Here is a 26,404-nt window from a genome sequence, read left to right as displayed (position 1 = left end):
TCCATCCATACATGCATGCATGCAATATGGACAAAAGTATTGGGACACCATTACACCAACAGGGACTGTGATAAAATCGCATTCTAAATACATAGACATTATTATGGAGTTGGTCCCCCCCCGTTGCAGCTATAACAGCTACTCTTCTGGGAAGGCTTCCCACTTGGAGTGCTTCTGTGGTAAATTTTGCCCATTCATCCAGTAGAGCATTTGTGAGATCAGGCATTGATGTTGGATGAGAAGGACTGACCCGTGATCTCCATTCCAGTTCATCCCAAAGGCTGTGGCACATCTACACATATCTCACAGCCTGTGCTGCTGTCTGATCCATATATTATCTTTATTTGTTCTACTTCAGTCATGGCTGTAAAGTTCTTTATTAAGTTATGATTTTTATTTATTTATGTGGAGGTCTCTTATTGACTTAAATCTGTGACAGTGAAGGAGGAAGTGCATCTCTGTCTCGATCTCTCCTGTCCTACAGTGAGCACACACTCTTTGCTCGCTGGATAACCAGCTCTCTCCGAGTCTGCCAGCCTCAATGACTAGACTGTGCTCACTGAAGCCTGTACGTGTTCGGTCAGGCAGTCTCTGCTTTGTCTCTGACACCGAGATATTCTTTCAATTCATAATTTGATTTTAGAGTTCAATTGAATTGTAATATATATATATATATATATATACATACACACACACTAACCATTACTACACACATACATAATGGTTGGTGTGCATTTAAATTTATTACTAAGGCTCGTAAGAAGCAGTTTTAAGGGGGTAGCTGTTTGATCTCCCTAGTCAGTCAGGCATGTTTAGCCCATTTTTGTGTAATGTGTTGTTTGTATAAACTGTCACATGTAATCAAATGGCATTTGAATGTGTAACATGAGCCTTATCCCACTGAATGTGTTCTTTCTCTCAAAGGCATTAGTTTACATTAACCTGCTCGCTGTAGCTCCTAATCCTCCAGCACCAAGTGGCACTGGGTGGAGGTCACATGTTGGTGGGTCGTGGCCTCGTGGCTGAAACAGGAGCTGTTATCATGGGTCTAGAGCAGGGCTGCTCAATCCTAAACCTGAATTTAGTCCTATCTCTAGTCAAACACATCTTAAACGGCTAATCCAGGACCAATTTTACATGCTATCTGTCATAAATGGTATGCAATATATAGAATGAGTGCATCATTGAACATTTAGTTTAGTGTGGTTCCTGGACTTATTATGGTTTCTAGTGGATTTTCAAAGCGACTCTATTCCCATTTCCCACAACCTTTGCAGAAAGAGTTTGTGGTCTTTTTTCCCCCGTTGTCAAAAATGTCAGTTTTTCAATGTATGAACCTAAAAGTAAAGTAGTAATGAATTAAGCTAAATGTTATAGATGTTAACACTTAACACTGAACAAATTTCACAAATAATTAAAAAGAAAAGAACAAGAAACACATTGAATAAAAATAATGAAATCGTATTTTCTTGTCAAATATACCCCAGTAATAAATCTTTATTTATTAACTACAAAAAACAAGGCAATTTATAGTGTGCAACAGCTTATCAAGATAGAATTTTTATGACATGGTCGTCTTTTTGCATGTTTAACATTGCTAGTGAAAAGTCCATGCACACAACTACTCAATGTTAAATAATAGTGAAGTCATCAAAAGTGTGACATAACATTGACAAATTGCACACTGAGTTATAGAAGTATGAGATTTTCTTTGCAGCCCAGATCAATTGCTCAGGTGAATATTACTGGGAGATGAAGTTTTGAACTGAATGCTGCACCATAGTGGATTTTTAGAAGCTGGATTGAATGAGCACCCCTACTTTAGAGAAGAAGAGGAGTGAAGAGAGCGAGTGGAAAGGGGCAGAAAAAGACAGAATCTGCTGTGTGGTCCTTTTGATCTTAGACACAGAGGAAAAAAAGCTCTGAATCATCAGAGCGAGACTATTTCTGTCAATCTAGCTGTTTCTTTTTCTTTCTTATGCATTAATGAATTCCTCCTTTTTAGATTGTGTTTTGTGATGCAGCACAGTTGTGTTTGATTTAGGAGATCACTCTTTCTGCTCAGATATCAGCTCTGTCTGTGTGTTTCTGTTCATTCATGCTAAATCCGCGTCAGGGCTGGGTAAAGCCCAGAGGGGAACGCACACTTCTACTTTGAGGAGGGGGAAAGACTGCAAAATCACCAAAGGAATTTAATAAGCAATCCAGGCGGCAGCAAAAGAATGATTTATTGTTCTGACCATAAGCCTGGCTTATATAATTTGAAGGCTATGCCAGAAAAAAAATACACATTTTCATTTGTCTTGTGATTTGTAAATCTCATTTATTTTGTTGTGAATGTCAAACCACTCAAACTCAAAACAAACAGGATAAGAGAATATTTTCTGCTCTAAAGTCTACACATTGTTTTTTATAGTCTATAGTTTGTCGATTGGTTGGAGGTGGCACAGCCATTACCACCATCATGGATGCTGTTGTCCCAACTTCAACCCTGTGTGGAAATGACCTTTTGCCAGTGTAGTGTAGACTAGTTAAAGTAGTTAAAGATTGGATTAGCTGCGTATTGATCATGCTACAATATTGATGAATTAATATTGTCCTGCTTAATGGGACTGTCTGTCACATGAGAACAAATCGATTTACAAACAAGCCAGACCCACAATGGTTAAAGCGACATTGACTTTTTCTTATTTTAACACCAGACTGAGGACAATCTAAGCCATCTTTTACACCAACTCTGAATACATTTTATTGAAGTACATTGTGTATACAATATACAGTGTTGTGTGTGTATATGTATGTGTGTATGTGTATACATAATACATTTTATTTTTATTTAGACATTTCTATGTGTAAAATTTTACACCCCTTGCAGGATCTTCACAGCCCTCTTTTGAAACCTTAGGAATATGTCTTAAGATCTTTTTCTGTCTTTTTTCCCCTCAGAATTTGCGAAAGATGGAAGGAGAAACGCAGGAGCCCGTCAAAGACCTGAACGAGTTGCAAAATGCTGACTGGGTAAGAGCAATCCCAAAAGCCAAAATAATGGTGCTGAATGCATTCAGACTGGGCTCTGTTAAGAGTGCACTTTGGTTCAGGACGTGTTTTTCCACAGGCACGGTTTTGGGTGCAGGTAATGAGGGACCTAAGACATGGTGTGAAGCTGAAGAAGGTCCAGGAGCGTCTCTATAACCCTCTACCCTTCGAGTACCAGCTCACGCCTTATGAGATGCTCATGGATGACATCCGCTCGCAACGCTTCAAACTTCGCAAGGTCATGGTTAGTGGACATGTATAGATGAATATATGAATTGATGAATCCTGAACTGGGTTGCATGACTGAATACTGACTGTTTTCAGAGCATATCTTGTGATTTCAGCATCTTTTTGAACTTTATTTCTCCATGAACAAACAGTCATGAGTCGCTTTTTCTTTTGTACCAACATTAGTCACAGTTCAATTCACTTTTATTGCTGTTTGTTACAGAGATCATAAACCACAACAATGTTTACTCTGCTTATCAGAATTCAAGCAGGCTTATTTCTGAAGCTGCAGGGTAAAAACAAGGTTTTATAGGCTTGAACCATAGAGTGTAAAAAAATATGGGCGACGCCCCTTTGCTCTCTTTCATTGCTGAGAACTGAAGCCGCCACTTTCCCGATTTGGCGCTGACATCTTAGGACTTGAGTCTGCGCAGTAGCGATCTCGGGACCAGACTGCGCAGTAGTGAACAGGAAGTAAAGCCGTGAAATCAACTCCCCGCCCTCACTCTCGCTGAATGCACTCTCCCTGCACTTTTCAAGTGACCTAGTGATCGAGACGTTTTGGCTTCACTTTTCAGGGCTTGTACGGCACGCTTGGGTTGAACTGGATAAGTGAATGACACTGAAAACAGTTTACCAAGATGGCTGGAGGTTATCGTGTATATAGACGTATAAGGTTGCAAACCTTCCAAATTGGCCTATCACCAGCTGCATGATAGGCCAATTTGAACCTAGTGAGGTAATGGGTCACATTTTTATTCAACAAGCCTCCCGTTATTAATGCAGAGGCAATAGCACATATCTGTCACTAATAATATTTAAATGCGTTCTTCAGACAGGACACTTGTTTGAAATGTGTCTGGTGCATTCTTTTCTGACTCATTGCAAATTACACAGACTTTAGGTTTTAGTTTACTGACAACATGTGCTTATTGTAAAGAGCCTGTCTGACCTGTGATCCCTGCTGTACCTCCTTTTTACTGTAGGTCAATGGTGACATTCCTCCGAGGTTAAAGAAGAGTGCCCATGAGGTCATACTGGAGTTCATTCGATCCAGGCCTCCACTGAATCCTGTGAGCATGAACGCATACAAAAATACACTTGCTTTTGGTCATTTGTGAGCTGGAGTATCTTTAAAATGAAATGAATCGATTCATACAAATTATACACCTATTAACACAATCCTTTCAACCATTGTTCCTTTGTGTGTTTGGATGTGCTTTAATTAAGGCTTCCGCTCGTAAGCTTAAGCCTCATCCTCATGTACCTCCAAGTCTTCATGAACGTATCCTGGAGGAGATCAAGTCGGAGAGAAAGCTGAGGCCTGTCTCACCTGACATGCTCCGTAGAAGTCGACTCGGTTAGTGCACTTTCTTCACATCCTTTAAGCACATGACTAAAAACATAAGCTGGACTACATATACCGTACTAATAAAAAAACACTGCCATTTTTAATTCTGCCATTATATACACTACCAGTCAAAAATCTGGGGACATCTACTCTTTCATTATTATAATTTTTTTCTCTTCTTCTAATTTTACAATAATAATAGTTATCAGAACTATGAAATAACACAAATGGAAGTATGGTATTTATATAGTGACCAAACATGTTGCTTTTCCTTCACTAACTAGTCCAACTTGTCCATAAAAAAGAAAACATTACATTTCATTTTTTTTATAAATAAAGATATTCAAATGTAGGCACAATTTCTAAAGATTTAAGCATAATCAAAAGGTTTTTAAGATCATGAGGAATATTTTAATCAAGTGTGTCCACATTTTTGACTGCTAGTGTTCATCATTTATCAGTGCACCATTTCTCCATGTTTATCGTTCTGTGCACAAATATTTTTCCAAATACATTCTATTCATATTCTATATACATAATTTATTTTACGTAGCATTGTATTTACATTAAAACCTTACTTCATGCTGTTAACCTAAATGTCAAGTATATCAGTCGTGTGGAGGGAGGTGAGTACTGTATGTGTCGATGTGATCGAGATTGACAGCAGTGCAAATGTGTGACAGTGTGTCATTCTCATGCATGGCTGCTTGTGTTACACTGAACCATTGCAGTTTTCGATTGCCCCTAACAGTGTCTGTTGTAAAGCCCTGTGTCTCTAACTCTGTGCTGCCCATTTAATTTACAGCTGTAAATCTCTAATATTCCTCGATTGATACTATATATTCACCTTGTTACACAACATTAGATTCATGTAACATACTGTACATCAGCTCCATTGATGTTTACAAGGTTATAGAGAGGGTTTGTAATCCTAATAGTGTATTTGCCTTGAGATTTTCTCTGTAGAATGGTTAAAGATTGTAAGGTTTTTTTAAGTTGAATGTGTGCATATACAAAAAGGCATTTAGGCTCTTTGTGTGGATGATTGTACAGTTACACAAGCAAAAATCTGTCGATCATTATATCAGACTGATCCATGTTGGATAAATGTCTCAAGATTTAAGTCGCTTGCAGGAGACTTATTAAAACTTAAAGTTGGCATGGACGTATATAATTTTGTGTGGTGAAAGGAGTATTGTTTTCTCCATCTGCCTAAAGAGACAAAGTTCAGTGTCTACAGTCTATAAACCTTTAAAACTTAAAGGAGATTATCATAATAATATCTACTGTATGTTTTGTGAATAGTTTGACTATACTTCAGTATTTTCTCACATTTTAACTTTAAGGTTAAAAAGTGGTTGCCCGGTCCAAAATTGTGAGATTAAAAAAGTTTTTTCGTTCTTGATCTTAAAATTGTTTTAAAAAAGTTGATTGTATGCCACTTGGTTGTGTGAATGTGCTATCCGTTGTATGTTCTCAGAAAGCTTCATCAGTCCTCAGTTTCGTAATGTGAATCATAGCATTGCCAGTTTTACGTGTATAGTGGTTGTTTGTCTGGTATAAAATTGTAAAAAATAACATGGATTCTTTCTTGACCCTAAAAGAAATTACATGTTATTTTGGCTGCTCAGTTGTAGAATTGTGTTCCTGTTTATGAACAGATTTACAGAACAGCATCCTTTATATCTGACATTGAATGCATTTACATTTAATACCTTGTTTTAACCCATGGCTTTATTTATCTTCTCCTCCCTCTGTTTTCATCCATATCCTCTGCCTCTCTCTCACAGTAATGCGCCCACTTAGCATGTCTGTCAGTTTTGACTCATCAGGTAAAGACTTCACTGTGGCTTTACCGCTGTTCGCTCACTGACCCTGCTTCTGTGGTTGTGCCTGACCTCCTCGGTCGCCCCTACCCTCATGTCACGCTCCTCAGCTGGTGGGGTCGTGGCATTGATCCTGATAGTCCTCAGAGGAGGAAGAGGACAAGGCAGTGCCTTCAGTCTAAAGGAAATCCTTCTTACATTATCAAGATTGATAGAAGTCTGTTTAGACCAGAATCGCGTTCTGGAAAGGCTGGAATACACTACACAGCTTTTGCTCCTTTTTGCAGTCTGGACAAGTTGATAGTTGTTGACAAATGTCAGAGTCAGTCTGCAGATTTTGGTCAGTTGGAGTATGTTTTGAGACTATTTTAGAACGCATTGTTTTCATTTGTCATGCATTTCCTAGCAATAAGGCACGTTTCTGTGCAAGTTTGTTGTGTTCGGAACGACTTGAAAGTCTGGTAGTGTGTGATCCTCAGTCATTTACACTGTGACAAGACAAAGCGACCATTGCAAATCCATTTGTTTTTAGTGTCAGAGAGGTAGCGTGAGCGCTTGAAGTACTGCAGAAATTGGGGCGTCAGTTTACTGTCGGTAATGTGTCGCGTCACGCCGCATCCAGTGTAGACAGCATCACTGATTATAATGGGTTCTATGTGCTATGTGGCATGTCACGCCGTGGTATGGTTCTTGTAAGTGTGAATTAACTTAATGTAATCCAAGACAAATTTCAGATTTTGTCTGACAATAAAGTTATATATCATATAATATATCTATATCTATAATATATATCGGTGTAGACATACTGTTAGTGTATGATGCAGAGTTTCTCTAACCATTCACAGAGTTGTCATGTGTATGATGCCTTGTGTTTAAAAATCTGTTCAGATTTGAAAAAGTCATGTAGTGTATTCCAGTTTCAGTAATATCAGTTATTACAATTTTAGCTGTGTATGTACGGTATAAAGGTTTATTCTGAAACTTCAGGCTTACCAAGACACATTCAAACAAATAAAACCCAGATTTAGAGAATAAATCTAGGTTTTTATAAGATTTTCTGTAAGCAGTGACGTACAGTATTTGCTTATCAGTCAAATCTATTAAATTATGGACTTTCTTCCATTTAATACATTTGGTTATGGTTGTTAAGATTGACTTGGATATTCATTGATGTGGCCTGTGAATAGAGAGTTACTCTCATGTCCTGGTTCTTATTGTAATTCTTAATAACCAGATGATATTCTTATCTATGAATAGACTTTGGTCATATAATAAATATATACCACATTTAATTTGACGCCAATGAAAATGAGGCATACATGGGTATATATATATATATAATTTATTTAATAATTTATGGTGGTATCATTTTTTTTTTCCATCCACATATGTTATGAACAAGGAGATTCTCCCTAGAAAGTAACAACCAAATACATTTTTAGTTATTGCCGTTAAAAAAACGGAATAATTGCTTTATTTTATTGATAGCTCAAGTTAATAAGTATGATGCAAGTATATTAATTTTGGCAGCCCTAAAAATACATGTTTTCCACTTCCCCCTGGGAGTTTCCAGACACCGTTTAAAAAAACCTTGATATAAGGAGTGTTCACACTAGGTATGTTTTCATCCAAAATTGCAAATTAAACTGTTATCTTGCATTCAGAGGCGTGAGATTCTGGCAGGTTATTATACCAAATCATTTTGATGAAACTTTGGCTTAGGCATTTCATTATATCGACACAATTTTAGATGGTGTGCAATTTAGTTTGGTCTGCAGGTTAGTCCAGTTATCCAATCACGTGATCTGTTGAGGCAGTCACGTGATTTCTTTTTCTTTTTGCGCATCCAGGAGTTTTCAGGTAAATGCGTTTCCATCATAGTTTATGCAAGCGTGTTGTTACAGAATAATAAATTATTAACTTCAACTGAGCACGTTTTTTATGCATATTTTAAGATTTTACGTGCATCTTGTCATTTTCATTCAGTTTTTTTAAATGCCATATTCCAAAATGTGCATATAAATATGTGGATGGAAACATAGCTACTGACAGCATTTTGCAGCAACATACGCAGATGGAAGCAATGTAGAGTTAATCATTGTCGGTATTAAATGAATAAAGCCCACTGTATTTCTTCCTCCCCGCCTTGTTTTCATTTGCGTTTTGTTAAACAAACCATATACATTAAGGCCTATAGTTTTTAATCTAAAACCGTTTTTCCTAGCCTCCAATATGGCTGTTTGCACTGGACTTTCCTCTATAATTCCTCCCTCTGCTATAGCGCACACTTCTTTCCACCTCCATATCCCACTAATCCTCTGTCATGTATGGCTGCTGCTTCTCTGTGGATGCACTGTGTTTGTGCTTTATTGTGCTGATGTCACAGTCACAAGTTGGCCTCAAAGCTGCTGATTGGTTAACCTAAGTGTGGTTTACACATATATTAACTTACTGTGTGAAAGTCAGCTACAGAAAGAGCTGTTTTGTGCTGTTGGGAATGGATCATATTGAAAAATATGTTCCTTTTTAGGCGCAGGCAAAAGTATGAGCACCCCACAGGACTTGTTCCGAAGCTCAGGTAAAGTATTCCTGATGCAAGCATGACTGTCACATCACCTCTGAGCTCAGTGTGAGAAATGCCTGGGTTCTGAGAGCTTGCGTATGAATCAAACACAGATCTCACAGAATTCATTTCTGAATGAGGATTAGTCTAGTTTAAGAGTGGTTATGTAACTGAGTCTGCAGGCATCAATATTTAATATGCTGCAGTTTATTTTCATACTCTGTCCATATAAAAAAAAAAAAAGGCTGTTCTTGAAATATCTCACGAGGAACATTGACTGATGGATGTCAGATATATTTGTTTTCTTAATATAGAAATTGTCCGTATCTTAGCTGTAGTATACGGGTCTTTATTATATTACATTTTCTGATTGTATGATTTTTGTTGTGTGAGAGTCCCATACATTGTATGTAATGAGACCATTGTCTCATTACATTAAACATTAAATTACATTACATGAGAATTGTCTGTATGAGACCATCTAGTGTTTGGTGTCAGAGAGATTTCAACTTCCATTCAAAAGTTTAGGTTTTTTATTATTTTAAGAAGAAATTAATATTCTTCAGCAAAGATGCTTAAAATTGATCAAAAGTGACAGTAAGGACATTTGTAATGTTATGAAACATTTATATTTCAAATATATGCTGTTCTTTTGAACTTTCTATTATTCAAACAATACTGAATAAAAAATTATAATTAAACCAGTGAAATATTAAGCAGCACAACTTTTTATCAACATTGATAAAAATAAGAACTGTTTAATGAGCACCAAATCAGCATATTAGAATTATTACTGAAGGATCATGTGACACTGAAGACGGGTATAATGATGATGAAAATTCAGCTTTGCCATCACAGGAATATATTGCATTTAAAAAGTGTACATATTTATTTATATATATTCAAATAGAAAAGTTATTTTTAAATTGTAATAATATTTCACAATATCTCTGCTTTACTGTTACAAATAAATGCAAACTAGGTGAGCATAAGTGACTTCTTTTAAAAACATTATCAAAATCTCAACGACCCCAAATTATTAAGCCATATTGTTCAAAAATCATCAATCCATAGCCATAATGTCAATTGTGACTTTTTGTTTCAGTCACTCTGTGACGTAACTATCTTCTATTGACTTGATTTTGTGAATTACACTTTTAATTTGCTATGGACATCAATGCTGTGTAATTTCATCACTATATTCTACTGTGCATAACCTTTCACCCTGATACCACATAGGCCGGTTTTATAATTCAAAGTACATTAGATATGATTTGAAATCCAAATAAAATTTATATTTTTTTACCTCTAAATTGTCATATTGGATTTCAAGTGTTTTGTAGCCATTCGAGACGTATTGTATTACTAGCTGTCTGAATTCTACCTTATAGTGAAATTTGTGGCATTCGCTATGTAGTAAAAGAGTAAAAGTGAGTGAACCGCTTTTTTCACAGTATATCCATGAACATGTAAATACAGTAACTCATGCGCCTTATGAGTTCAGCAACACAGCGAGATGCCATAATGGACAACATTTCCAGTTTTCCTTCCTCACTTTCCACTTACTGTTTGGAAACATCCCAGTTTCTTAGCCTCAGGCTGATGCTTAAGACATGGCTACCAGACAGATGCCATTTCAATGCGAACAATTTTAATGTGAACTGTTAGTGCTCAAGATCAGATAAACTATTTGTAGTTGGGTGCAGTGTAAAGTCTATTTTTCCTAATGTGCAAGCCATTGCTGTTCTGATTGGTGCCTGATTATGTCCATAATGTCCATCCACACAGACATCCCTGACGGACCTCGAAAGTTGGCCGTCAGCACACTGTCCCTGGCCAATGGCACGACGCCGGCTCGGAGCCCTGTGAACGGTGTAGCCGGAGGTCAGCCGCTGTCCCAGAGGAAGAGGTTGCTCAAAGCACCTACGCTGGCCGAGCTCGACAGCTCAGACTCTGACGTGAGTGTGTTTTATATTTTCTATATTTCAAAAACCCTGCCAAAATGTTGAACCAGACTTCTATGCGAATCCCATGGGAGCCAATTGCATTAGCCTCTTTTTCTTACTCCAGGAGGACCAAAACACGCGAAAATCCGACAGCAGCTCCAGCATATCCACCTCACTGGTTGAGGACACATCTCCAGAGTCCGTCATGGGCAAAAAGAGTAAGAACCGTCATGAAATATACAGAACTTTGTATTTGCAGTCCAACAAAAACATGTCATTGACTCTCTGGTTCGTCTTCAACTGAATTTTTGCACTCCATTTTGTCTTTTCCCAGTTCCCCCAAAATTCCTGCCCATATCTTCCACTCCTCAACCTGACAAACGCTTCGCTCCGCAGAGGAGGCACTCCATAGAGAAGGAAGCTCCCACCAGCGAACGGTCTTTCCTGCCTCCGTCTCGCCAGAACTCCAAATCTCTGGTAACTGCAACACAACCTTTCTTTAGATCCATGTTTTTGACATGTTCCTGCATGTAATGTTGTTTTCCTTGTCGAGTGGATCCCAGGACAGTAAATCAGAATAACTTGGCGTAGAGCAGTCAGTTGGCTCCAGGCTGTGGTCACACTTAACTGTCCTGAGCCTTGTGAAAGTATAATTAGATTCTCAGGAGTCTGTCCAGTGCCGCAGCATTGCAGGCCCTGAGTGTGGAGAGAGAGAGAGAGAGAGTTAGAGGAGAACTTGTGCTTTCATTTTCAATTCAGAAGACCAATTATAGGCTACTCTATGCCATACACCTTAGGGGGCTTGGATGTATTGTTAGGGGAACGGACTGGGACTGCTCTAGTTTCTCGTCTCATTCACACATTGAAAGCAGCTACGCTGACGATACACATGCCAAAAGGGAAAGATGTTCAGTGAATAATGACTTGCACTACCGTTCAAAAGTTTGGAGTCAGTACTATTTTTTTCTGTTTGTAAAAAAAAAAAAAAAAAAAAAAGTTTTATTCTGCAATACTGAAATTTATTTATCAAGGAATTCTGTATGCATCACTGTTTTCACAAATATTACATTTTTCAACATCGATAATAATAAGAAATGCTTCTTGAGCACCAAGCCAGAATATTAGAATGATTTCTGAAGGATCATGTGACACTGAAGACTGGAGTAATGATGCTGAATAAATTACATTTTAAAAATGTATTAAAATAGAAAACTGTTATTTTTAAATTGTAAGAATTTCACAATATTACTTTATTATTGTATTTATGATTAAATAAATGCAGCCTTGGTGCATTTGGTACGGTTTTATTTTTTTAAATGTACCCTAAACTTTGAACTGTAGTGTACATCATATAGTCTATCCGCCTTGATAGATTTACTACATGAAGCTTACCGGTAATTTATGAAAAATGGACTGCTTCAGATGTAGCTGTCACTGACCGTAACTGATCAGTGCTGATTGCAAAACCTCTGAGGTCTTTGAACTGTTGTAAATTTGACAATCACAGACCTTTTACATGAATCTGATTCTTAAACCGTTCTAGATAGTGAGTGATACTGTAGTTTTATTGCAGTATATTAGATAGAGAGCTGTAACTGCTCTACTTTCCTTTTCCTGCCTCACACCGAAGCTGTCTTCGGACAACAAGGTAAAGCACACATCTTCCACATTCTCATGCCCACAGATTGTTGAATTATGTTGGAGTCATTTCATCACTATTTCATCTGCAGTGGGATCGCTTTGTAGTCTTTGAGCTGGGCTGTTGCTTCATGTGTGCATGTTGCACAGTGTTGCATGGCCAGTAGGGAAAGCTGCTGAAGGAAATGGGCCGACACTAAAATCACTTCAGTTACCCGTCATCAATTTTATGATCATAACGGAAGACAACATTGCTCAACCAACTTTCTCCTTATGAATAATGCTTAAGTTATGTGCATCATTCAAAGAGTGTTAGATTTTGATAAGTTATAACTAATATTTAAAAATGTGAAGTAAGGGATAATATAGAGATAGCCAGCCATATTTGCAAAATCATAATAATTTTATTATATTATATTATATTTAAATTTAAAGTTTGTTTACATAATATATGTATGTATACGGTATATTATATATTTATATATACATGTACACTCACTCACACATATATTTATACATTCACATGAGTGTATGTATACACACACACACAGACACGCGTGTGCATATATATAATATATATATATACACATACTCATAGATATATACACATACTCACACATATATTATATAAACTAACTTTTATGTTAGATTCAATATTAATTGCAATTAATTGATTTGACAGCACTAATTATATTATATTATATTATATTTATTATATTATATTAAAATTATATTATATTATATTATATTATATTATATTATATTATATTATATTATATTATATTATATTATATACCAGTGGATAGATATGCCTCATTAGTGGATAGATATGCCTCATTTTCTTTCCCCCCCATAATTTATAATTTATCAACAATTTAACAGTGTGCTTTTAAAATAGGTTTGTCTTTGCTTTCTTTCTTATACTGGCTTAGTGTTTCTTAGACAATATTTCATATTTAAAATATTCTTTCATTTAACATTTAGGGAGCATCAGTGACACTTTTTGTTTTTGTACATGAAACTATACTCCAGTCAGTTTTCAACAAATATCTAATAATAGCCATGTTGTTTTGTTTGGTCAGGCTCACGCATTAGGCAGCGGTCGTGTGGTACGTCCTATTAACCTACATGTTGATGATACTACACTAACACTGGGTGACGGGGGGTCATAAAAGCCAATATGAGTATTTGTAGTGATGATTTGTGTTGTCGAGTGGTAGTTAAGGTGATTGAATGTGAGCATTAGAGATGTCTATTGGCTTTTATGTGTGCTTAAATCAGTGTTCCTTATTAAATTGGGTAAGGACTAGTCCTGGGGCGCCGTGCATTTTTTTAGCACAGAGCATGAAGATTGAAACCCTGCAGAGGGTGAAACCCTGCAGAGTCATGGTCTAGCATGTAATAGTTTTCCATCCCTCATTCTTGGGTGTGACAGCATGGCATGTTTAAATATGCAACGTATCCTTCGGCATGTTTGTGAAAGTGTGTTTGTTTCAGGAGGAGTTCTGCTACCCTGTCGAGTGCCTGACTTTGACCGTCGAGGAGGTGATGCATATCAGACAGGTTCTTGTTAAAGCAGAGCTGGAGAAGTTCCAACAGTATAAAGAGGTGTATAATGCGCTGAAGAAAGGAAAGGTAAATGTTCTCTACTCGTGTAAATGTACAGCCCAAGCTTTATTTTTGGAGCGCACCTACTGTATGATGCTTAAAATACTGGCAGCTCACTACAGTAAGTGTTTAATTGTGCGATCTATTCCGTTAGCTTTGCTTCTCGTGTCGGACGAAGAAGTTCTCGCTCTTCACCTGGTCCTACACCTGCCAGTTCTGTAAGAGGTGGGTGGAGCTTTTCATTCAGAAATGTAAATAATGAAAACAAAGTTGCGATGTGCAGTGGAATCATATTTCTTCTCCTTTTACTCTCACAGGCCTGTTTGTTCACAGTGTTGTAAGAAGGTAAATGTAACATCTTTAACTCATTGCTACTTTTGTATTAATATATATATAAAAATATATATTTATTTAAAGAGGACCTATTATGGTTTTTGCACATTTGCAAAAGTTTCTGAACTCCCTGAAACGCCTCCATTGTAGTCTTGAGTTTTCTCCCAGGAATGAACATCACAATATTCCCCATTTAAAATATGAATGTCCAAGCCATACGCAAACAAAACAAAACAAAAGGGGGCAAGATCTGGTTTAGTTGTGCTAGTAGTATGTCAAAACTCGCAGATAGGAACGTGCCGAAGCAGTTGACCAATCACAGCACACTGACCAATCAGAGAACAGTGTGTTTTTGGAAGGAGGAGCTTCATAGAGACGGGAACTAAACAGAGCATTACCGAGAAGAGAGGTGCTGCAATAATGTACAATATGTGAAAAATGATGTGTATTTTGAACAGTCAAGCATGACAATTCTAGTTGACCCCAAAAACAAAATCAAGCCTTTGTAAAAAGGGCATAATAGGTCATCTTTAATGTTTTTCAAAAGCTCTTATGTTCAAAAAGGCTGCATTTATTTGACCAAAATACAGTAAAAACAGTAATATTGTGCAATATTATCAGCGTTGAAAACAGTTACTTTAAAATAAAAAAAATAAAAAGAACAATATTTATTGTAAATATAAATATTTTGATACATTATCAATGTTTTACTGTCACTTTTGGTCAATTTATTGCATCCTTGCTGCGGCTGGATAAAGGTATTAATCTGACTGACCTCAAACATTTAAAAACAATGTGCATTTTTTCAATTTGCTAATGACCTCATATCCTCTCATCTCAGATGAAGTTGCCCTCCAAGCCCCATGCCAGCCTGCCCATCTCCTCTCTGGGCCCCAGCATCCTTCCCAAAAAGGAGTCTGGAGCATCAGCCCCGGCAGAGAAGACCTCCTCCGCATCCAGCCACAAGCGCCACAGCCTTCAGCGATCCATGTCCAGGTGAGCTTCAGAAATGATGAGTATGATCTGTACCACAGTAAGTGCTTCCAGTGAGAGTATTTCTTGTCACGATCCCTCTCAGATCATCAAAGCACGGTGAGCGCACGTCCTCCAAAGACGAGCTGGAGCTTCCCGAGCAGTTCACAGAGGACTGGAGCACCATGGAGGTCTGCGTGGACTGCAAAAAGTTCATCAACGACATCATCAGCAACAGCAGGCGTAACCTGACCACCAAACGTGCCCGTCTGCACCGCAGGACCCATTCCGTCTACATGTCCAACACCAGTTCTTCAAACTTCAAACCTTCTGAACGGACTATCAAAGAGGTTTAGGATCCCAAGTGCTTGGAACGTTCACGGTGTGGTCCTTCCTATTAAAACGTTCCTGTTTATACTGTGTGTGAACGTGCCAGACAGAAATAAGCTTGCTATGTAAAAGGTGTTTTGTTACGTATGACAGTACGGCCACTTTTATTAGCTTTGTAACGTACCTTCGATACCTCTTCTTTTCCATTTTAAAAAGTGCCAGAGGTGAAGGAATACAGCCGTCCCTCTTCCAGCATGAGTCCTTAAGCACCAGCCTTCTCAGGAAATGGTTTGATTCTGTGATTGGAGCTTTGGAATGTAGTTTAACACACTTTAAATAAACTTATTTTGACCAGCTTTTCTCAAAAGCAGATGAATCTGAATTAACACGTAAGGAAATGAAAATGACAGTGTGAAAAAGAAAACGCAAGGCTGCTTTGATTCCTGAAAGAACCAAGGCCTGAATGTACATTTTTCAATATAGTAAAGAAAAGTGGTTCAATTGTATGTAAATAGTAGCTGAATGATCAGCCTAAATGTTAGAGATGTAAATAGGCATCCAAACGGACTAATTTTCCCCTTTTAGGAAGAACTAGTCGACCAAGAGACTGTTGATGAACTCAGCCTCCACAACAATTCAAGTCTTACCAAATGTTTTTCTTATTGTTCGTTAAAATCGCTGCTGTAATAGTGACACGGTCCAAATGAATGGCGTTTTAGATAATTACAGAGAGTACTTACAGATATATATTTTTCCTCTGTCTGATGGCATGTGTTTTTGAGCTTTTAGTCAAAGACGAGGGTAAAGATGTGTTTTTTTTAGAGCGGATGCTAAAAGCTGTAGTGTTTCTTAAAGGAGTGATCGGCTGTGCCAAACAAATCTCCACAATCTGAGCAATATGTGTCTTGGACCTGATGTACATATTCAATAACATTTACCGGAGATCGTGACGGCCCGAAGGGGGAAACCAACTCTCTCTTTGTTGTTTATGTACATGCTGTATATCTGAATCTCATCTGATCCACTGATCTATTAAAATAGGCTCTATTGTTATAAAGTTATATGATTTATATTATTAATAATGATTTTTATTTTTAAGTGTCAAATTTTGCTTTTCTTTTCACTCAACTTCTAAATATATTTTGTACTATTTCAACCACGTTTATTTTGATGTCTTAAAACTTTGTATATTATGTTATATTATATTATATTATTAATGACCCATTTTGTGCAATGAAAGACCCTAGGAGTCTTAAACATCTCGTTATATGAAGGTACTTAAGTCATGTCAGGGTTTTTGGAATGATTTTGTTCAGTTTTTCCTTACTTAAAAAAAACACGTGCACACTTATAAATACAAATGCCTGATGGTATACAGGCCTGTTGACTTGTTCTTCTGTTTTGTGCAAAACTGACTGTACTGCCTTCCTCTAAGCTAAAGAATGATTGGTATGCATGATGAAATCTATGATTTTTTTTTTTAGAATAAGAAACAGAATTGCCAATAAATAAAGCATTTGAAATTGCATTTGATATTATAACATTCATCATCAGACTGGATATGTCAAGGAATAATACTGTGTCATATGAGAGATAACATCACTAGGATATATTAAAACCATAATCTCTATGGAACCCTAATAAAGAAAAATAATGTAATCAGTGAGGATGTATTTAATGATGCTGGCAGTTTAAATGAGATCAAGATAATGCAAACTTTGCCACATATTATTACCTGAATATTGATTGTCTTTTTATACCAGTGACACACTTTTGGATAAACTGCTGGGTTTTTAGAGTATGTTTTCTCCTTATGATTTAGCTGTGGATGCATGACATAAACTATAGTATGGGAGAGACAGAATTGAAATTCTCCACTAGAGGGCAGAAAAACATCACTTTCAACAGCTGACTTCTGGCATATTTTACATTTCTTAAAGGGATAGTTCACCACAAAATGTTGTCATAACTTACTCATCCTCAAGTTGTTCCAACCTGTGTGAGTTTCTGTCTTCGGTTGAATACAAAAGTGTATATCTTAAAGAATGTTGGCAATCAAACAGTTGACGCTAGCCATTGACTTCAATAGTAGGAAAATAAATACTGTGGAAGTCAATGGCTGCGTTCGAAACCGCGTACTTCCCTACTATATAGTAGGGGAAAAGAGTAGGCGAGCGAAAAAGTATGTACGAATCATAAAAGAGTAGGCGAGAATTACCTGGGTGACGTACTAATTATCGCGAGATTCGGACTTAAGTGCGTTCGAATATGCCTACTTTCCTACTATATAGTAGACGAAAACAGTACGTGAAGGAAGAAGTACGTTCGAAACATCAGTATTCATAAAAGAGTAGGCGAGGAGTTCCCGGATGGCTTACTGCTTCCAGACAGATTTTCGAGTGCAGTCCGATGGATACTCTTCTATCCCAGGAGGCCACGCGAGAGGATACGTCATTATCAAACATCACGGAGATCAGCGACGCGCGGGGTTTCAAATGTGAGTAAACACGGTTCCTTGTGTTAAAATTGCATGTGTTAAACTACTATAGAGTAAACGTTTTAACTGTTGAAGATGTAAAGGAGTTAGACAGTATAGTATAGTTGTGATTTTGCTGTAAAAACACGTTTTATTATGTATAGCTCTAGCTGACAGGGGAGCTCCAGTAAGGACACGTAACGTTACGTCTCTAAAGGGGATTTACATAAACATCTTAAAGACGCTTATTTTAAACGTCTATTTACATCTGACAGGAAAATCTTTTATAAGTATTGCAGTGTTGCACAACATGAAATATACATCTGAGTGGTATATGTGCTATTATGTAGAACAAATCTATAAATTAACTAAACATAAGTTATCTATTTTATTTGTCCATTAGTACTGTTGATAAATTGAGGAACATGTATGTTGGATAAAAAGTTAAAACAACCTCAACATGTAAATGTAGTGTTGAGCTCATAAATCACAGAGGTTATGTGAATCTTGTCTGGATGTTACAGGGACAGATGAACAGATGTGTGTTTATCCGGTGGAGAGAGGCTCATGAAGCTGATGCTGCATCAAAGGCTTTGAGTGAGTATACTACAGAAATTAATAACAACAACTATTTAAATATTAAGTTGTAGTTTATTTTAATTATTGTAATTTCAAACAGAACTATTAAAGCACTTTTCTGATACTCTATTTCTGTGCATTTGCTGCTCAGCTGTTGTGGTGGAGGACCACAAGGAAAGATGATGGCGGCATTTGTGAAAAAAAGCGTTCTTGTCTTCTAAATAATACTGAAATCAAATGACATTGTGCTGTTAAAATGACTGCTTTTGTGATATGTTTGTGCATTTTTGTAGGATCTGAAATGTCAGCAGACTGGTGTGAGCACTGAGGATGAGGAGCACAGAGCTGAAGATCGTGCCATGGACGAGACCCTCCATCTCTCCACCGGCTCTTATTGCCTCAGATCGTGAAGCACAACCATAGACTGTAAAAAAATATGGACGTAGTGTCCGTGACGTCACCCGTAGGTTTCTGAAGAGCATTTTTGAAGCCTAAAGTGGGCGGAGCCGGCCGTCGCCATCTTGGCCTCGCGTCACCGCTCGTCACTCCCGGATAACAGAATATGGGCAAAGAGGCGGAGCTGAGGAGCCTGGCTATCTGAAACCACGCCCACCTAGCGCGACGTTATGGAGTTAGCAGGCTTGGGAGCTAATGCTATATGCTACTCACAGTACCAAGTCTGCGACTGCACAGGGGCTCGCGCTAAAGTGACACTGACAGTTGATGATTAAAATCAGAATGGCAATTAAAAGGTCCTGTTTTTGCCCTTCGAAATATTGTAATAGTTAAAAGACATAGCTACAAGTGAGACTGTGTATCGCGATTCTGTGCAGCTAAGTTATTCTGCTTGTTGAAAATGTATTATGCAGTAACTTTACAATATTAGGCTACTCTGAGAGTGAGTGTGACCGTGATTATGTGCATACATATCAGTCACTCTTTATTACAGTCTATGGTCCGTCAGCGCGGCATCGCTCGTCAAGTTCGTAGAGAGATTTATTAGTCAGTCCATTTTAAATTCTGATTTTGGCCGCATCTCAATTCTCAAATGGGTCAAAACATAGATTATATTACCTGTGAAGTTCAAGTAACGTTAAATGCGCTAGAAATACGCGCTCATTCAAGGATGTGCATTTTTATTGCATGGACGGAGAAACACAGACACCTGCAGGATTTCATCTGACGGTACATAAGCATGTTATAATCTGTCCCAGAGCAACGGCACCGCAGAACGAGTGTAGCCTTTATATCTATAGACGTTTTTTAAATCTGAAAACTCCAAAAAGCAACGAAATTGTCAGACATCACATCCATAGTGCATGTTCACAGAGGAGAACGACTGGAATACAGCGCTGGCTGTTCTCTCGAACGACACTCGACGAAAAACGGCGGAATCCAAAGCCGTGTGCGAGGTAATGGGCCACGGGTGTATTAAATTATATGAAATAATCCCGAAAAAAAGCACAAACACGGCAGAGATGGCAAATTCAGCAGCTGGAATTTGTTGAGGTGAAGTGACTGCTAACCGGCTAGCATTTACATCAGCGGGAATCCACCTGTCACTCAAAAGTGGACACACCCTTAATTTTGCAGAACTTTAAATATTAATCAACTACACGGGCGAGTTATAAAAAAATGCACCCCCCTCACAGTTGTTATGAAGGGCAAAGTTAGCTTTATAGACCAAAGCCACAGAGAGAACCAGGCTGTAAACATGTTTTGTTCTGCTGTAAAGTTGGGCATTTTAACATGGGGGAGATACAGATTTGACTCCCTTCTGCAGCCAGCCTCAAGCGGCCAGTCGATGAATTGCCGTTGAATTCACTTCCGTGTTGGTTTCAAGAGAGAGACGGGGAGGTTGCCGCTTGAGCACAACACATCACGCAACAACCTCCGGCACGGCTCACCTCCGGCGGTCCGCTGGTTCATCAGAATAAAGCCGCAGAATGGGAACCGCTGTGTTGAGATGGCAGTAGATGTGGTTCAGCGCCTGTAGTCTACATGATTGTAGTTTGAATAAAGCTTTGTTTCATGTGTTGACTTGTATATGCATTTGTTTATTGTGTGGTGACTTTCATTCATTCATTTACTCATTTATTAATATTTATCATTGTTGTCAGTAAATCAAATATAATTATTTAATTAATTAATGCTTTAATTAATTGTTTGAATGAAAATGTAGTCATGAGGTGTATATATATATATATATATCATATTATGTTTGCATTCATAATATGAGATTGTATACACAGGAAAAAGGTTGAATATCTTAATATATATTTTCTTAAATAAGTAATTATAATACATTTAAAAAATGCATTTTTTTATATTTATAGGCCTGAGGGATGAAACGACAGAAAAAGAGGAAAACAGCAGTAAGCCACTTTTGCTTGTGGATGAAAATGTTTGGAAATATAATTGAACAACATATTAGATAGAAATAGAAATGAACAACATATTCAAAAGATGACAATTTGGGGATTTCATTATAAAAATAAATAATATCGTTAAGGATAAAACGGTGGGTCACATATAAGTAAGGTTAAATATAAGAACTTAAATCAACCCTAAATGTATTCACAAAATAAATGGACAGCAGTTTCTTTAAAAATACCATAAAATGAGCAAGTTTAATCAATATCAAGATATTTACAGATAGATGAATTAAACGTGTCGTTCAAATCTTTTAAGTTGTTGCACTTGTGATAACCCAGATAGCAAAAAACATCCACACGGCTTCTATTTGCCTCCGGCCCTAAGCTGTCGGCTATAGGTGCGTCCCGCTGGCGGGGATACAACGTTTGCCGCCGAATACGTCACTCGCATTTCTAGCGAGATGCCGCCGGCAAATCGCCGGCGGTCCGACTGCTTCATTTTCTCTGGCGGTTGCCTCTGTCTAATGGACTGCGGCCGGCTGGCGGCAAGCCGCTTTAAAATACTCTTAAAATAGTTTTGACATGAATAGACTCAATGAAAAAGCTAAATTCTTCTTCTTAAGTTCTTCATGCTTTAAGTTTAAAAAGTTTAAAGTAAAAAAAAAAACTTTATTTTTTTCCAATCTTAATGTTTTATTTTTGTTTTACCTTATCAGTATTAATTAGCAATTGTGATCTGTACAAATGTTTAAGAAATTGTAAAAGTCCCTGTAGAGATTATTACAAAAAAATATTAATAAAATCTAAACACATTATGTCATTGATAAAACATAGAATGAATGCGCAGTGTTTTTTTTTTTGTGTGTGTGTGTGTGTGTGTGTGTTCAGAATTATTTTGGGCGGGGCTTATAAGACGGTGGCGCTATAACAAACACATTCGCGTCAATTCATCACTCTACTCGAGTAGTACAGTTCTACTCGATCGCAAAACAAAGTCATCGACGTCGACTACCATCATTTAGGTAAGTACATGTTTCCTTTGTGTTTAACGCAACTGTTTTTAGTTTATATATTTAAAATCTGTACGTTAGTCATCTCAGTTCTTGCCGAACAAGTCAACGTTAGCCATGTTTACGCAAAGTTGCTAGGTACGTTACGTTACAGTGGCGGCGGCTAATATGGGCGCCAAAATTGCAGATAATAAATGTGTACTTAACTTTAAATACAAACATATAATATAAAAATCAAATAATTTACTCATAAAATATGCTGGCTGGTTGTAATTTGGCGAAAGTTTCGAAAGCCGTTGGCGGCCATTTTTTTTAGATGTTTATTGAGCTTTAGCATTAACGTTAGCTATAATCGAGAGAGTCAACGCACGTATTTGCTCTGTAACGTTAGAACAGAAACAGCTGTCGTTGTACTCTGGTCCACCAGACCCTCCGGAGGGTTTCAGAGATTTCCCCATCTGGAACTGCTCCTGGATAAAGGCCGCGTTCAGCGGTAGGCCGTATAAAAAGCCTCGGCCTAAAATAATACTTATTTTGTTAACCCTTGCCAGAGCGTGAGCTTTAAATAATAAGATTAAATTTGAACTATCTTGAAAAAATATACATCATTAGAAAGATATAATACGCAGGTTTCAGTATTTGACCATTATTTTATTCTGAGAAACAGAAACTTATAGTTACAGTTATGTATTATTTTTTTACAGGAATTATGGAATAAAAAAACCTAGACCTCAGTTGCACATAAATTAGCTGTTATTTTTACGATTTTATTCTAAATAGGAATTTTTACTGAAATGTTGTTTTTAGTTTTCAGTCATAGACAGTTTCAACCGTGAAAAACTTTAGAAATTATGGATTATAACAATGTGAATAGCCTGTCGTTAGTCACTCTAATGCACACAAAAGAATAGCATATCTATGAGCCATAAACCAGAATGGAGAAGTGCAAATGTCTGCATTGAGAGACTGAGACTAAATGGGGCAGTTTGACCCATTCAGTCTCTTAATGCACACATTTACACATCTCAAATCTGGTTTATTGCTATCTATAATCACCAACGACTGGCTATTCACTGTTATAATCCCTCATTTCTTTCACAGTTCTTCAACTTCACAGTTGAAACTGTATCTAGCACTGAAAACTAAAAACAAAACATTTCAGTAAACATTCCTATTTACAATAAAATCATAAAAATAACAGCTAATATATGTGACAGGTGCACCTGAGGCTAGGTAACGTTAGCATGCTAGCTAGCCACTATACACAAATTTATGAGATTAAAACCATGTGTTTGCAAAATTACTTTATAACGCAAGTCGAGTGTTTTATATAAACTTTTGTGATCTGGTTTGGCTTTGGATAAAACAATTAGAGAGAAAATATATTATTTTCTAGTATTATGCTCAAGGATAAATTATATCGATTGCCTTTACATTATGAATATAATCTCATTATAATGATACCTGAACATAGTTTGAAGAACACACATACATCGTTACAATCATGTTTATTGAGTCATAAAACATCTTTATCTGAATGTAACAATGTTTTTTTTAACGCTATTGTGATTTGTAATTCTGTGAACTTCTGTACATTTTATGTTTGAGGACAATTCTGTGTTCACTTAAATCACTACACACTGTTTAACACTCACTGTTCCACATTTGGCTGATCATTTTTTTTCCCACGTATATTCCTAACATTAACAATGTGGTTTTGTTCACATTTTCTTGCAGATACCTTGACCAGAGCATAACCGGTTATCTTCACCCAAGAGACCTACTGTTGGACAATCTTTTTGGCTTTAAAGGTAAATGCATGGTTAGTCACAATGTCTGATGAAGAGGAGTCTAGTCTTCCAGATGCACCAGCTGTTCTGAGCTTTGAAAAAATCATAACGAGTAATGGTAACGAGTTTTCCGTGCTGCCCGATGCTCCAGAAGCTTCATTCATTCTAGAAAACCAGGAAAACGTTCAACCATCTGTAGACTTCAGAGCTGGTATGTACAATGTATTGCTGTGATGCTTAATTTGTGATCATGCCACTAAACTATACCCTTTGTTTGATTTTCACATTTTTGTTTCCTATTTCTCAGAACAAGGTTTCTCACCAGTAGTCCAGTCTCCACTTCTCAGAGCCAACAGTTTGAGTACAAGTAAGTGATGTTATTTGTGACATTGTTTTGTCTTAAACTATTGCTTCTATTTAAGATGAGGAATCCTTTTATGCATAATCTGTTTTTCATTAGGGCACTTGACTGCCCTGGATGAAAGGTGTCTAGGTGTGTTGTACAATACAGTAAATATATGCAATAACTTCTAACATATTATTATGTCAATTTATCAATAGGAGAAAGTCATCACTCAGTGATTGGCCCTTGGACTCCCCTGAAATAACGTGTACAGAATCAAGTTTTCAGCTATGAAGGTATATTCTAGACCTATATCTCTTAATATAGTGATTATATAATTATGTTAGTCGTAAATTTGACTGACTAAACCCTGCAGAATCCCTTTTCTTTTGTTATGTAGATGTCCAGAGATTCAAGACTGAGAACCAAGCCCTGAGGGAGGAGAACCAAGCCCGGAGAGAAAGCAATGCACGAGCAGGTGAGAACATGGCACTCTTTCTTAAAGTTTACATATTTGTGTGTAGTGTAGGTTCCAAATTACCATTTGCCTATCTTTTTCTAGCTTCAGATGACAGCAACTCGCTTCAAGAGCAGGTGAAGCAAGTTGGGACAATGTTGAAGACGTTTGCTCGCACTGGGCAATCAGGTACGACTTGCAAACAACACCTGTGTTTGTTAGATTAATTCCCACTGGGGCCACCTATACATGTAGTAGACCAAGATATAAATGTCATAGTTTTGTAGTTGAGGGACCAGGACTGACTACTATGTTCTTTTATTCTGGGAATCAGGAACGATTTGTAAGTGTGCTGCTATTGTTTATAATGCTGTAGGTTAATCTAAAGTCAAATTAAGATTGTACACTGCCTATTCTACAGTCTGAATTCAAAGCCTGTCACATTTTATATTTATGTATGAGAAATGTAATTTGGGGCACTTTTTTTGGATTTTCAGCTACGTTTTTTGGCTATCAAATGTGGGAAGGACCTAAAGTCAACAGTGTGGAGAATGCTTCAGAGTGTCTTCTCTAATCGCCTTTCCGTTGATACAACTTGGACTGGTGTTGGGGAAAAAGCATGTTTTAGAGACCTGTTCCTGAAGACCATTGTTCAAAGTAAGTTAGATATTCTTTAGATATTTTTAGATAGATGTGTATGTGATGTGTATTCAAATGGAATGACAGATCTGTATTTTCTACAGGGGCCATACGGAAGAACCCGGCAACCCAGGATGCCACTGATGAGGCGGTCCAGGTTAATGTTATGCGTTACCTGAAAGGAGCATCTGACCGTGAAGGTGGAAAAAGGCGCCGCACAGCTGAGAGGGACCCACAGCTACTGACACCCCAGCATCACTGACAACTGGAACACTCACTACCCTGCAGTCTGTAACAGACTACACTCGACCAATCCACTTTTTTATAAAAAAAACTTTTTTTTTTGTCTGGTCGATATACTTGGTAGTATTTTTCTTAATGTTTTTTTGTGATTTTATTGTTTGTGTAATATGTGTTAAATTGTGAATTAAAAGCACTCTTATACAGGCGCACAAGGAATCACTGAAGATATGCTAATTTGTGTTGCCTATATTGGTGGTTGGGAAAAACCACAGAACCTGTAGTCAGACTTGAAACAATTATAATTACTTACTGTCCTGCAATTGTTAACTCACTACGCCACGCATATCGAACTACTCCAGACATTCACAGTGTAAATCTTGTGCCCCAGATCAGCAATGCCATTATAATTGTCTATTCTACCCCAGAGCCTTACTCAATTATTGCCACTTATCCTATTGTTAAGAATTGCTTGAAAATGTGATGTTATACCTGAATTTATTTGGTATCTTGCGCATTATTTGGTACCATATATCTTCATTACTTGCTATAATGTTTACTGGTAATTCTTTTCATCCCATAACTGACCTCTTGATAATATTAAAAAAATATTTTAAGTGATATAATTTGCTTATAAGGCTGTTTTTAAACAATATATAATTGG

General features: G+C 37.3%; 1 protein-coding gene across 4 annotated transcripts in view; it reads left to right on the top strand.

Moving 5' to 3' along the window:
• Positions 1-20,918, top strand: part of spire1a (spire-type actin nucleation factor 1a) — a 47,262-nt gene extending 26,344 nt beyond the window's left edge. Inside the window, exons 5-20 of one of the 4 annotated variants that reach the window (XR_013795157.1) lie at positions 2,947-3,018; positions 3,116-3,280; positions 4,251-4,337; positions 4,495-4,624; positions 8,972-9,019; positions 10,793-10,962; positions 11,075-11,168; positions 11,285-11,427; positions 12,581-12,598; positions 14,086-14,223; positions 14,351-14,421; positions 14,514-14,541; positions 15,371-15,525; positions 15,608-18,328; positions 18,832-18,904; positions 19,180-20,918. Coding sequence is in view for 1 of the 4 variants with exons in the window: in XM_079591642.1 (XP_079447768.1) it covers positions 2,947-3,018; positions 3,116-3,280; positions 4,251-4,337; positions 4,495-4,624; positions 6,406-6,447; positions 8,972-9,019; positions 10,793-10,962; positions 11,075-11,168; positions 11,285-11,427; positions 12,581-12,598; positions 13,671-13,697; positions 14,086-14,223; positions 14,351-14,421; positions 14,514-14,541; positions 15,371-15,525; positions 15,608-15,857 (1,638 nt within the window). In the remaining 3 variants the exon portion in view is untranslated. The other 3 variants (XM_079591642.1, XR_013795156.1, XR_013795155.1) reach the window with 3 other exon arrangements.
• The last annotated feature ends 5,486 nt before the right edge of the window (positions 20,919-26,404 follow it).

Source organism: Phoxinus phoxinus (assembly GCF_949152265.1).
Source record: "Phoxinus phoxinus genome assembly, chromosome: 19".
Lineage (NCBI taxonomy): Eukaryota > Metazoa > Chordata > Actinopteri > Cypriniformes > Leuciscidae > Phoxinus > Phoxinus phoxinus.
The sequence above is the reverse complement of the archived record's forward strand: the minus strand, read 5'-3'. Positions and strand labels throughout refer to the sequence as shown.